General features: G+C 38.1%; 1 protein-coding gene across 10 annotated transcripts in view; it reads left to right on the top strand.

The window, feature by feature from the left end:
- Clul1 (clusterin like 1) overlaps nucleotides 1–13,254 on the top strand; it is a 46,759-nt gene extending 33,505 nt beyond the window's left edge. For 8 of the 10 annotated variants that reach the window (XM_078030303.1, XM_078030306.1, XM_078030301.1 and 5 more), the window contains 4 exons: nucleotides 131–280; nucleotides 6,097–6,341; nucleotides 10,066–10,250; nucleotides 12,743–13,254. In XM_078030303.1, the coding sequence (XP_077886429.1) occupies nucleotides 131–280; nucleotides 6,097–6,341; nucleotides 10,066–10,250; nucleotides 12,743–12,746 (584 nt within the window). In that variant the 3' untranslated portion in view covers nucleotides 12,747–13,254. Of the gene's footprint in view, nucleotides 1–130; nucleotides 281–6,096; nucleotides 6,342–10,065; nucleotides 10,255–12,742 lie in introns of those variants that run through there. The other 2 variants (XM_021728902.3, XM_021728903.3) reach the window with 2 other exon arrangements.
- Nucleotides 13,255–14,591: the final 1,337 nt, after the last annotated feature.

Genomic DNA, 14,591 nt, shown 5'->3' on the forward strand with positions numbered 1-14,591 from the left:
ATGTGCCCTTATGTTTGAATATAGAAAAAAGATTTTGAAGCACTGGTAAGAAAAAGCAAAGACATCGTCTCCTGTTGTTTAAAGTGCAAACTCTAATGACACTAATGTATAAATGTTGTGTTTCCTGCAGGCTCTGACCAGGGAACACAACAGGGAGGACTGATTTCAAAGACATTGTCTGAGCAGGACAAAGGACCGTGTGCAGAACTTGGACAAAATTTTTCTGGATGTTTCAGATTACAAGAAAAATGCCAAAAATGTCAGGATTACTTATCAGAAGGTAAATAATTATTTTTTTCCAGAGTTTCAACAGTATTTGGTTAAAATCTCCCTTTCACAAGTTTTGTGGATTGATTTGCTTTCTTTCAGGTTCTTTTCTGCCCTCTCATTTCCACCTGGCAGCATTCATTGCATGTAGGTTTATAAATTGTTATTATTCAAAGTATGTTGAGTCACATTTTTACTTTCTTTAATTCTTAACTGTTCCTGTGAGGCTATTATTATTATTATTATTATTATTATTATTTAGTTGTAGATGGACACAATAACTTTACTTAGTTTTTTTTTTTTTTAAAACGTGGTGCTGGGGATCAAACTCAGTGCCTCACATGTGCCAGACAAGCGCTCTACCACTGAGCCACAACCCCAGCCCTCCTATGAGACTTTTTATGATTAAAGACCAAGCAAACACTAATATAAGCAAAAGAGAAAAACATTGAGCAAATCAGGTCAACTCTTACCACAAAGAAAAAGAAAAATCCATCAATGAAGAAAAACTTCCCATTAAATAAATCAATTTTTAGCCAAGTGGGTTATTATTTATTATTTTTTTAAGTAGCATTAGCTCTTTCCATTTGGAGGGTTAATTGACCAATTAGTGTTTGCTTATTAATTTTCAGTACTATTTTACTATTGAGCTATATCCTCAGTCTTTGTTTTTCTTTCTTTCTTTTTTTTTCTTTTTGTTTTTCTGAGACTATATCTTACTAAGTTGCTAGAACTTGTGATCCTTCCACCAAGGCCTCCCAGGTAGCCAGGATTACTGCGTACCATGACTACTGCCTTTCCTGATGGCCTGGCTGAATAGTTAGTATTTAAATAGGAAAAGTGGCTCTTTTTTTTTACAGCTCCCAGCAAGCCTTTCCCTCCCAGATTTGGCCAAGAGTTGACCTTCCCCAGGCAGGAGATCCTTCCTCCTGTCCTCCTCCCTTCCTCCCTTTCTCTGTCTTCCTCCTAATAAAGTTACTACTCTCATCCCAACAGAGCCAGGTCAAAATGTTTCTTACTAAAAAACAAGAAGAGCTTTTGGTTCCTATGCTTTTGCATTTTATCTTGCTAAAGGCCTAAGGAAGAACATTTCAAAAGTGTAGATAATGACTTGTAGAAGGAAGTTGGAAGATATAGTAAGAGCAACACAAATCAGTATCTTCATAAATTATCCTACCCTATTAGCTTGCGACTTTGGGTCAGTGAGTCAGTTTTGCTATCTAGGACTCAACTGAGTAGTCTTTAAAGAAAAAATTTTCTCCAAAGCAATTTCAGAGAAGATGGAATCATAAGTTGCTAAGTGCAAAATAATAGCTCTTGCACCCTTCATTTCCACCCAATCCAAAGACCACTGGAGTAATATTTACACTTGCAACAAGAGCAGCTCCTTCCAACCAGCAAAAATTCTTTTATCTCCCATTTGCTTTCTCTCCACAGCCCTCTAACAGTGAGTAATACACCTAATTTAACTGTTTAGAAAAAAGGGAGAATACATTGTTCTGATCTTGAAAAGGCTAACATAAACTGGGTGTGGCAGTGTATTCCTGTAATCCCAGCAGTTTAGGAGGCTGAGGCAGGAGAACTGTAAATTCAAAGCCAGCCTAGGCAATTAGCAAGGCCCTAAGCAACTTAGCAAGGCCCTGTCTCTAAATAAAATATAAAAAGGGCTGCGGATGTGGCTCAATAGTTAAGCACCCTTGGCTTCAATGCCTGGTACCAAACACACACACACACACACACACACACACACACACACACACACACACAAACACATAAACCATACATTGTCAGATACACCATAAGACTAATAAAGATTATTTTTAGGTTTTTTTTTTATTGGTTGTTCACAACATTACAAAGCTCTTGACATATCATATTTCATACATTAGATTGAAGTGGGTTATGAACTCCCAATTTTACCCCAAATGCAGATTGTAGAATCACATCGGTTACACATCCACAATTTTACATAATGCCCAATTAGTAATTGTTGTATTCTGCTACCTTTCCTATCCCCTACTATCCCCCCTCCCCTCCCCTCCCATCTTCTCTCTCTACCCCATCTACTGTAATTCATTACTCTCTTTGTTTATTTTCCCATTCCCCTCACAACCTCTTATATGAAATTTTGTATAACAATGAGGGTCTCCCTTCATTTCCATGCAATTTCCCTTTTCTCTCCCTTTCCCTCCCATCTCATGTCTCTGTTTAATGTTAGTCTTTTCTTCCTGCTCTTCCTTCCTGCTCTGTTCATAGTTGCTCTCATTATATCAAAGAAGACATTTGGTATTTGTTTTTTAGGGATTGACTAGCTTCACTAAGCATAATCTGCTCTAGTGCCATCCATTTCCCTGCAAATTCTATGGTTTTATCATTTTTATTGCTGCATAGTACTCCATTGTGTATAGATGCCACATTTTTTTTATCCATTCATCTATTGAAGGGCATCTGGGTTGGTTCCACAGTCTAGCTATTCTGAATTGTGCTGCTGTGAACATCGATATGGCAGCATCCCTGTAGCATGCTCTTTTAAGGTCTTCAGGGAATAGTCCGAGAAGGGCAATAGCAGGGTCAAATGGTGGTTCCATTCCCAGCTTTCCCAGGAATCTCCAAACTGCTTTCCAAATTGGCCGCACCAATTTGCAGTCCCACCAGCAATGTACAAGAGTACTCTTTTCTCCACATCCTCGCCAGCACTTGTTGTTGTTTGACTTCATAGTGGCTGCCAATCTTACTGGAGTGAGATGGTATCTTAGGGTGGTTTTGATTTGCATTTCTCTGACTGCTAGAGATGGTGAGCATTTTTTCATGTACTTGTTGATTGATTGTATATCCTCCTCTGAGAAGTGGTTATTTGTTATCTTATTGTCTAATTTTTTGAGTTCTTTGTATACTCTGGATATTAGGGCTCTATCTGAAGTGTGAGGAGTAAAAATTTGTTCCCAGGATGTAGGCTCCCTATTTACCTCTCTTATTGTTTCTCTTGCTGAGAAAAAACTTTTTAGTTTAAGTAAGTCCCATTTGTTGATTCTTGTTATTAACTCTTGTGCTATGGGTGTCCTATTAAGGAATTTGGAGCCCGACCCCACAATATGTAGATCGGAGCCAACTTTTTCTTCTATCAGACGCAGAGTCTCTGATTTGATATCAAGCTCCTTGATCCATTTAGAGTTAACTTTTGTGCATGGCGAGAGGAAGGGATTCAGTTTCATTTTGTTGCATATGGATTTCCAGTTTTCCCAACACCATTTGTTGAAGATGCTATTCTTCCTCCATTGCATGCTTTTAGCCCCTTTATCAAATATAAGATAGTTGTAACTTTTTGGATTAGTCTCTGTGTCCTCTATTCTATACCATTGGTCCACCCGCCTGTTTTGGTACCAGTACCATGCTGTTTTTGTCACTATTGCTCTGTAATATAGTTTGAAATCTGGTATCGCTATACCGCCTGATTCACACTTCCTGCTTAGAATTGCTTTTGCTATTCTGGGTCTTTTATTTTTCCATATGAATTTCATGATTGCTTTATCTATTTCTACAAGAAATGCCATTGGGATTTTGATTGGCATTGCATTAAACCTATAGAGAACTTTTGGTAATATCGCCATTTTGATAATGTTAGTTCTGCCTATCCATGAACAGGGTATATTTTTCCATCTTCTAAGATCTTCTTCTACTTCTCTCTTTAGGGTTCTGTAGTTTTCATTGTATAAATCTTTCACCTCTTTTGTTAGGTTGATTCCCAAGTATTTTATTTTTTTGGAGGATATTGTGAATGGAGTGTTTTTCCTCATTTCCATTTCAGAAGTTTTGTCGCTGATATACAGAAATGCCTTTGATTTATGCGTGTTGATTTTATATCCTGCCACTTTGCTGAATTCATTTATTAGTTCTAGTAGTTTCTTTGTAGACCCTTTTGGGTCTTCTAAGTATAGAATCATGTCATCTGCAAATAGTGATAATTTAAGTTCTTCTTTTCCTATTTTTATGCCTTTAATTTCTTTCGTCTGTCTAATTGCTCTGGCCAGTGTTTCGAGAACTATATTGAATAGAAGTGGTGATAGAGGGCATCCCTGTCTTGTTCCAGATTTTAGAGGGAATGCCTTCAACTTTTGTCCATTCAGAATGATGCTAGCCTGAGGCTTAGCATAGATAGCTTTTACAATGTCAAGGTACGTTCCTGTTATCCCTAGTTTTTCAAGTGTTTTGAACATAAAGGGATGCTGTACTTTGTCGAATGCTTTCTCTGCATCTATTGAGATGATCATATGGTTCTTATCTTTAAGTCTATTGATGTGGTGAATAACATTTATTGATTTCCGTATATTGAACCATCCTTGCATCCCAGGGATGAATCCTACTTGATCATGGTGCACAATTTTTTTGATGTGTTTTTGTATTCGATTTGCCAGAATTTTATTGAGGATTTTTGCATCTAGGTTCATTAGAGATATTGGTCTGTAGTTTTCTTTCTTTGAGGTGTCTTTGTCTGGTTTCGGAATCAGGGTGATGTTGGCCTCATAGAATGAATTTGGAAGAGCTCCCTCTTCTTCTATTTCCTGAAATAACTTGAAAAGTATTGGTATTAATTCTTCTTTAAAGGTTTTGTAAAACTCCGCTGTATACCCATCCAGTCCTGGGCTTTTCTTGGTTGGTAGTCTTTTGATGGCTTCTTCAATTTCATCCATTGATATTGGTCTGTTCAAATTGTGTGTATCCTCCTGACTCAGTCTGGGCAAATCATATGACTTAAGAAATTTATCGATGTCTTCACTATTTTCTATTTTATTGGAATATAGGTTTTCAAAATAATTTCTAATTGTCTTCTGTATTTCTGTAGCATCTGTTGTGGTATTGCCTTTTTCATCCCATATGTTAGTAATTTGAGTTCTCTCTCCTCTTCGTTAGCAAGGCTAAAGGTCTGTCGATCTTATTTATTTTTTCGAAGAACCAACTTTTAGTTTTGTTAATTTTTTCAATAGTTTCTTTTGTTTCAATTTCATTGATTTCCGCTCTGATTTTAATTATTTCTTGCCTTCTGCTACATTTGCTGTTGTTTTGCTCTTCCTTTTCTAGGGCTTTGAGATGAAGTGTGAGCTCATTTATTTGTTGGTTTTTTCTTTTTTTGAGGAATGACCACCAGGCGATGAATTTTCCTCTTAAAACTGCTTTCATTGTGTCCCATAGATTCCATTCACTAGTTGAAGTACCTTTAAGATGTTTCAAAGTTTTGTTATTCAAATGACTCTCCTATATTTGATCAAACAGTAATTTTGCCTCTTCAATTGATATTTGATACTTTCTTCTAAGACTAAGCACATAGCTCTAGTTATAATCTCATGTCTGATAAATACAAGATAAGTAAAATATTTTTCCAAACATCACTAGTCATGTTTTCACAGTTTACTATATACATTTTTGGTCCTAACTTTAAGTGTTTACTATTAGGGGTTCCTATTTCCTATGCCAATTACTGGTACTGGACTTTCACATCCAAATTTAAAACAGTAGTTTCCTTTTAAGGAGATTAAGAGGATGTGCTATGAAGGGGCACAGCAGGATCTTCTTCTGCTTTAGTAATATTTCTTTTTCCTTAACATGGGTAGTTAGGAATGTTGTATTTACAATATGAAGTTCTGTTTCCAGCCCTGTTTCTATTACATAAAACCATATCATTAACTGGATCCCCTTGGAAACCAACATGGATAGTATGAATGGCCACTCATCAGAACTGCAGGCACAAACTAGGAACTCTCTGAGACTTAAGCCCATGTCACTCACTGCCAGTCTCCAGGGACTTTCTCTTTGACCATGTGTCTTCTTTGCTAGACTGTCCCGATGTGGCTGACCTACACATAGAATTGGATAAGGCCCTTAGACTGGTCAATGTGTCCAATGAGCAATACGACCAGGTTGTCCAGATGATCCAGCATCACTTGGAGGACACCATGGATCTGATGGAGAGGATGAGCCAGCAGTTTGGCTGGGTGTCTGAACTGGCAAACCAGAGCCTAGGAGCTGAGAACATCTTTAATTCAATAAAGGTAATGGCGAGATCCAGAGCAGGAGAGCAGGTATGGAGATTATGTGTGTGTGCTTTGATTCTTCATTAGTTTATTTAATAATTATATCTGAATATGAAAACAAGTGGGGGAGAATATTCCTGTTTCCATTGTGATTATATTCAGGCTGACTTGATTTAATGAGCTACATTAGAGAACAAGAAATCCTATACAGAAAATCAATTTAAAACACAAAATACTTTAAATCAATTTAAAATGAAAAATACTTTCTAATCCAGTGATGGCTAATTCTGCTCATGGTTTTAGGACTAGAACTGATGGAGGTAACCTTGAAGGAAAACTAGACAATGTCATTTTTTGGGGAATTTTTGGCTTTTTTTTTTTTTTTTGACAATGTCATTTTTTAAGGGAGAAGACTTACAGGTAAAGCAATTGAAGTTCAAAATTTGACTTTGAAACAGCTAAGAAAGCGTGGGAAAGTTCCTTAACTTTTCTAGGCCTCAGTTTTCCCCTTGAAAAATAGAAATAATAACAGCCACCTTAAAATGTTTGTCTGAAAATCTAGTACCACAGGTTCCTTATGCAAATGAAGAATTCTGTAAATTATAGTTCTTATTTGTGTGTGTGTGTGTGTGTGTGTGTGTGTGTGTGTCTCACTAAGTTGCTAAGGACCTCACTACATTGCTGAGGCTGACCTGAAACTTTCGATCCTTCCACCTCAACCTCTTGAGTCGCCAGACTTTCAGACATTCACCACCACACCCAGCTAGTCTTATTAGTTTTTGACATAATAATAAGCTGCTGAGTTATGAGCTACCTTGAGAATTATGTCTATTTAATTTAATTTTAGTTTATTTATTGCTGTGCTTGGGAACAGAACCTAAGGCCTCACATATGCCAGACAAGCCCTCTATCACAGAGCAAAATCCCCTGGCTGATAATGACACACACTTTATAAATTTATTTTCACATAGGAAGATACTCTCATCTTCCGTTGAAGCTATACTGACTCCCACATTCAATCAAGAACTCTTTGTTGCATAAAACAGTGACCTACTTTCTTTCCTCAGACAGGTACCCCCACAACCACACGTTACACGTTAATTACATAAATGCACCATGATGATTCCTGATGAGGTTTGTATTCAGGGGTTCCTAAAAACACCTGAACACAAAAATCACTAGGCTGAACAATCAAAGATGCAATATTCTGAGCAGCATGTGATATTGGCGCCCTACCCAGATTCCTGGGCATCTTTTTTTTTTACCAGTTTCCACTCTGCTGACTACTTCTCCAAGGGATTTCTTCCCTCGGGGCTACTGAGCACCATCCATCTCTGCAGGATGGAGCCAGGGGCTAGAGGTCACCTGAAGCCATTTCCTTGCTTAGTTACTCCCTCTTCTAGTTTGCTTTTCCTCACCCCCTTAACAGTGGTCCCTGAGAGCATCCCTTTCAATCACTCATGTTAAGATCTCCAGCTCTGCTTCTTGGGAATTTGACCTGCTACTCTGTCATCCAGCTCTATTTCAACCCACAAAGTTTGGTCCATGCACAGCTTGAAAAAAAAGCAAAACAAGCACATTTTAAAATAAATAAATAAATAAATACACAAAATATAGGACAGAAAAGAGTAGCATGCAGTGCATTGAGTAAGTCATATGCATGTCATAGAACTTTCATTTCCAACGTGCATGTGAGTGTGCAGATATATGAATATTTACACACAATGTAGACATATGTATTTTGAATCATAATGTAAAATGCATTTGTTTTTGCAGACCATAGCCAAAGGGTGCTGAAAGCCACTGTTGCTGTCGCTGCTGATTCAAATTCTGTGACATTATTAGGTCACACTCTAGGAGGGCAAAAGAATTCAATGAGTTTAATTATCCTCACACATATGGACTTTTGGGTCAATGAGAAAAAACTTGTCTTAAAGGATGAAATTTTAAGAAAATCTTTATCAGTGCTTTCAACCTTTAGAAAGCTACAGTTGATGTGTAATTTTTTTAATCATTATTTTCCTTTCTGTACTTTAATTTGCTCCCGTTCTAGGGTATCTGAGTAACAATAGCAGATTTATCTGAAGTTCTTTAGATTGATAACAAAAGTACCTATGTATAAAAACCTCCATATAAAATAAAATTATGGTTTTCAATATATATATATCTTTATGATAACCATCATCACTAAAGAGCATTGACTATGTTTTGGGCAATGTTCTAACATTTTTTCCTATATAGTCTGACCATTTTATTCCCCTCAGTGATCATATAAGGTAATGTCTTAGTACATTTTTTGTTGCTGTTACAGAATACAGAGACTGGGGTACAGTTTGTGCTTAACATGCATGAAGCCCTCAGTTCAATAATTCCCAGCACCATGGGGGACCCAAGCATGAGTGATTTATAAAAAAATAAAAATAAAGAGGTTTATTTAGCTCAGTGTTCTAGAGACTGGAAAGTTCGAGATCATGGGGTGACTCTGCTTAGCTTCTGACGAGGGCCATGTGCTCCTCCACATGGGAAAGGGACAGGGAAGCAGGTGTGCAGGTGAGGAGAGCACATGGATGAGAGAGACCAAGAGGAAGTATGAGGGAGAGGTGCCAGGCTTGCTTTATAACTTCTGCTCTGGTGGTAATCGATCCAGTCCCTCTGGACCTTTACTTCCACATGACCTAATCACTTCCACCACTTCTCAATAAAGCTCTGCTGGGAACCAAATGTTAACATCAATTTGGGTGGGGAGAAGCCACATCCAAACCATAGCAGGTAAGTAGTATTATATTCCCAATGTTTCAGATGAGGTACAAGAGAACAGAAGCAACTAGTACAAGGGTAGCTAGTAAGTGGGAGAACTGGAATGCAAACTCAAGCAGGTCCATCTGGACCCGGTTCTTATTTAATCATGTAAGGGAAAGTGCAAACCCATAAAAGAGCAAGCATTGAAGTGAAAAACATTCGGGTCCTGGTTGTAGTTACAGGTGTGTTTACTTTAAGGTTATTTATTAAACTAGACAAAAAGGCTTTATACAGTTTTATGAATATTATATTCACTAAAAAAGAAGGGGAAAATCTTATGCAAGCCATTCCTTTATAAACTTGAAAACTTATAAAGTTACTCACTTCAACCTGGCCTCATTTTTTTGGCTTTAGTTCTTCTGATAAGGGTATTTATTGAAAAACATTTCCAAAATAGTTCTCTTCAGATGACAACAGGTTGCATGTCAGTTCAGTGCCATGTAAATGATTGAAATTGAAGCAAACACACTTGAGAATTCATTAAGAGTAACGGATGGGCATTTCACACATACATCCATAAATTGTGAATTTCCTAGGAAAACTTGAGAGCAAAACTTTGTACTTCACATTAATACCAGTGGCACAAACAAAAGTCATTAAACATTTTATCTGCTCACTTCAGTTTTCTGGTTCCTATTGTGGTTAAGTCATGCCATGTCGCAAGGCGGGACCAACGAAATATGAGTAAAAACGATAAGGATTATTTCTAGGATACAAAAGTGAAAAGCCATGTATATTCTTCCTCTGCTGAGAAAAAAAAAAGGTGTTCAGGTGCCTTAGCCATAAGATGATGTGCTTCTATCATCCAGGTGTCTATATAGTGTAGTGCCCTTATAAGGGACATGTAACAAGAACAAGAGATAAACTTTTGTGATATGAAGTCACTGGAATGTTGGGACTAATTTGTTCCCTCAGCACAACTTAGCCTATTCCTGACCAACGTATTAATTTTACTGGACAATCCTTCTTTTAGGCAGTTCCAAGAGCTCATGAAGGAAATTCTTCCAAACAAGATGACCCAGTGGTAGAATCAAGCATTCTACCTTCCCCTAAGTCTGCATTGGGGATTCCTCCTGAAGAAAGTGCTGAGAGTTCCAACTTCATTGACTATGTAGTAACGAAAGTTCTTCAGCATCTTAAGGAACGTTTTCAAACTTGGTAAGCAGAGTGCCTGATTAAGAATGCTTTGACAGGAGTAGATGATTCATAAAAGGAAAAAATAAAACTAGTTTTAAAAATCTCTGGGAAATATGTTCGATTTCACAACAATCAAAGACATGAAAACAAACAAGACATCATTTTCTGCCTAGCAAATGTGCAAATTTTAAAAAGCCCCATGAAATCTAGATACCAGTGTGATAAATTGGAAATTCTCTTATGTTATAGGCAGAAAAATAATATGGATTTGCTTATTTTATTTATTTTTTCCTTTTCTTCTTTCTGTTGTACTAGGAAGTGAACCCAGGGCCTTGCACATGCTGGACATGTACTCTACCCCTGAACTACAGTCCCAGCCCTCACCCTATTAATAAGGGTGGGGGGCTGGGGAGGTACTGGGGATTGAACCCAGAGGGGCTTTACCACTGAACCACACCCCCAGCCCTTTTTAAAAATTTTCAGACAGGGTATCACTAAGTTGCTTAGGGCCTGGTTTAGGGCTGGCCTCAAGTTTGTGATCCTTCTGCCTCAGCCTCCCAAGTGGTTGGATTGTAGATGTGGACCACCATGCCCAGCTTAATCCTAGCCCTTTTTATTTTAAGACAGGGTCTCACTAAATTGGCCCAGCCAGTCTTGAACTTGCAGTTCTCCTTCCACAGTCTCTAAGTAGCTGGGATTACAGGTATGTGCCTTCATTCCTGGCTGCCAACCAAGATCTTTGTAACATCTATTAGGTTAAAGCACAGGACTCAGGCGCAGTGGAGGAGAAAATGAGGAATTTGAAAAGATCCTGTCCCAAAGAAGTTCTATCCAGCAGAATAGAATACAGACATATATTATCAATGCCAGGCAGGATTTTTTGTAAGTCCAATAAGCAGGTTCTGGGCATTCCAGAGAGGGTCATTTGCTTTCTGGTAGGGGAGAAACTACTCAGCTGGATGTATTTCCTTTCTTCCTTTTCCACCCCCTTTCTATCTTATCCAGTCCTTTCTTTCTCTCTTTTCCTTTACCCTTTCCTTCCTTCTATCCTCTCTTCTCCCTTCCTTAAGAAAAAATAATCAGTTAAAATATATATCTGTAGGTGAATAATCAAATAATGGAGGTAGCCCCCAAAAATTACCAAGGGGAAAAAAAATGGAAAACGTGAGCCAACAGGTCAAGAAAAGTGAGTGTCAAGGCATCAGGGATGTGGAATATCCCTTGAGCTTCCCTCTTCAGAGACCTTCTGGCTCCTCTAGGGGAGTCTGGTTTCTTTCTTTAGTTACCATCAGGACTAACTCAGCAAAAAATGGGAGGATACTGTCTGACTCACAAAATCAAAGGAGAACTGGGGGACCATGCCTGGGCCGGGGCTGGAACCAGGTAGCTCAGAAAAACCTGGAAGGTGGGACCAGGGGACACTTCCTTAGGGCCCCGTGGTCAGGGTGAAGCAGCTGCAGTGGTTTTATGTGCTCAGGTGACTCTGTTCAGGATTTGACTTGCAGGGGGGTATCAGACCCAGTTGGGTCATGTGTGTCTACCTCTAGACCAGGGACAGAAGGGCATCCCAACAGTCGCAACACCTTTAACCCCTTTGTCTAGGTAACTCTGAGGCATCAATAGATCTCGGTTCAAATTGTCACTTCTTCAGGGACAACACACCTGACCTCTAGACTAGACTGGATCCCCTTAACACTCTGCAGAATTTTACCTTTAGCCATGTGCTTCTTTCCACGAAAGTAGGTACCATTTTAGGGTTTTTGCTTCCCCTCCTGATTCCAGGGGCCTAGGATTGTGTCTAGCGCATATCAGACCCATTAATTAACACAGGTATCAATGAACAGAACACAACAAGAAGAGCAGGAGGTGAAGGTGGAAAAGCAACATTGGGAAGAGGTCAGGAGGATTCTGAACAGCAAGCTATGGAGTGTGAGTTATAGATAGCATTCTTTTTTCTTGGAGTGAAAGTTCACAATAGGTAATAGCATAAATGCTCTTGGGTTTTGGAAAAAATACATATATATAGCAAAATAATGGGAAACCCACATGGATGGATATTCTTATTATTTCTTGAAGAAATCATAGTTCCCCTGGTGTGTGGAACCTGTAGGATGGTCCCTGTGATATAGCTCAGTGGCAGAGCACATTAAATCCCCAGCACAAAACAAGATGGTCCTTTCCTTGGTGTGAAAATGGTTTACTCTGCACTCTATGTGCACACAGGATTTTCTCAATAATTTTTTTTGTGTGTGTTCCTTTCACAGTGATGATGGTAAGAATCCATCACAGGGACCATCCTACAGGTTCCACACACTAGGGGAACTATGATTTCTTTAAGAAATAATAAGAATATCCATCCATGTGGGTTTTCCATTATTTTGCTATATATTTCTTCCAAAACCCAATAGCATTTATGCTATTACCTATTCTGAACTTTCACTCCAAGAAAAAAAAATGCTATCTATAAATAAGTAAGCAATATTTTGATCATTGTTACTTTTTTTTTTTTTAAGGTAAGAAGATGTAATACAAGAAGAATTTTTCGTCCGCTGAGACCTGATAATCCTGAAATACGATGCAGGGTAGTGCATTAATCCTAGTTGCAGGAAAGCAAGTTAATTATTTATTATGAAGTACTGTTAATTTGCTTGTCTTGAATGACAATTTAATAGCTAGTCAAACTGAGTTCAAATGAAAATGTCTTAAAAATCAAATGTACTTCTAGGTGCGGTGGTATATTCCTATAATCCCAGAAACTCAGGAGGCTGAGACAGAAGGATCACAAGTTTGAGGCCAGCCTCAGCAACTTAGCAAGGCCCTAAACAACCTAGTGAGGCCCTGTCTCAAAATAAAAATAAAATAAAAAGGGCTGGGGAACACCCCTGGGTTCAATCTCCAGTACCACCAAAAAAAAAAAAAAAAAAGAAAAGAAATCAAACATACATATGCACTGTATTTTATGATAAATTAGTAATTCTTTGAAAATTAAATAAATATTAAAATTAAATAAATAAATATTAAATCATTGTGTTCCATCATTTCTACAAATGTGCCATTTTCTAGTTAAGAAAGTCTCTTTAATTTGGCTTTTAGTAAAGTGTATTATAATTGACTATTTGAAAAAGAAACTAATTTATTCCTTTATTTGGTAAAAGCCACAGCTTCTGCATGTTTTTTTTATTGTGGTGAATTTACACATAGCATAAATCTTATGATTTAAACCATTTTAAAGCATGCAGTTCTGTGGCATTAGTACGAACATTTCTACTATGTAACCAGCACTGCCATCCATCTCCAAAATTGTTTTCATCTTCTTAACCTGAAACTCTGCACCCATTAAACACTAAGTCCCCACTCCTCCCACCTGCCAGCCCCACAACCACCACTCTACTTTCTATCTCTATGAGTTTGACTGCTCTGCATTCCTTACATATATGGAATACTACGGTGTTTGTCCTTTTGTGACTAACACATCCCCTTAATGTTTGGTAATGTCTTCAAGGTTCATCAAAGTTGCTTATGGGCCTGGTGCAGTGGCACAAGCCTGTAATCCCAGAGGCTCTTGGGAGGCTGAAGCAAGAGGACCTTGAGTTAAAAAAACCAGCCTCAGCAATGGCAAGGCACTAAGCAACTCAGTGAGACCCTGTCTCCAAATAAAATACAAAAAGGGCTGGGGATGTGGCTCAGTGTTTAGGTGCCCCGGAGTTCAATCCCTGGACTCCCCTCCCCCCCAAAGGTTGTACAATGATCAGAACTGCCCTCCTTTTCTAAGGTTGAGTAATATTCCACTGTATGTTCATGATTTTGTTTATCCATTCATCTATGGATGGATAATGCATTGTTTCTACTTTTTCACTATAGTGAATAATGCTGCTTTGAACATGGGTGCACAGCAGTTTCATTTTCATATTAAAACAACATTTGTTTCACAAAACTGCATATATTTCATGGCTGACACTTACCTAACCTCAAAATATGGACCCTGGTACAACACAATAATAGGGCATCTATTATTACTGGTATTTATGACTAAGGATAGCACTGGGAATACATAGAGAGTCAGTCTTTCAAATTATTATTATTTTTTTTACTATTCTTTTTAGTTGTAAGTGGACACAATACCTTTATTTTATTTGTTTTTATTTTTATGTGGTGCCAGGGATTGAGCCCAGTGCCTCACACATGCTAGGCAAGCTCTCTACCACTGAGCCACAACCCCAGCCCCTCAATTTATTTATTTTTTAAAGACTCTAAACCTTCACAATCTTGATGCAGAAAGGCCTGTCAGGGAGAGTCCAGAGGCAGCCAATGGAATATAACCAACTGAAGAAGATAAAGCTTTTCTTAAATTGCAACCAAAGG

The sequence above is a fragment of the Ictidomys tridecemlineatus genome, chromosome 13, assembly GCF_052094955.1.
Source record: "Ictidomys tridecemlineatus isolate mIctTri1 chromosome 13, mIctTri1.hap1, whole genome shotgun sequence".
NCBI lineage: Eukaryota > Metazoa > Chordata > Mammalia > Rodentia > Sciuridae > Ictidomys > Ictidomys tridecemlineatus.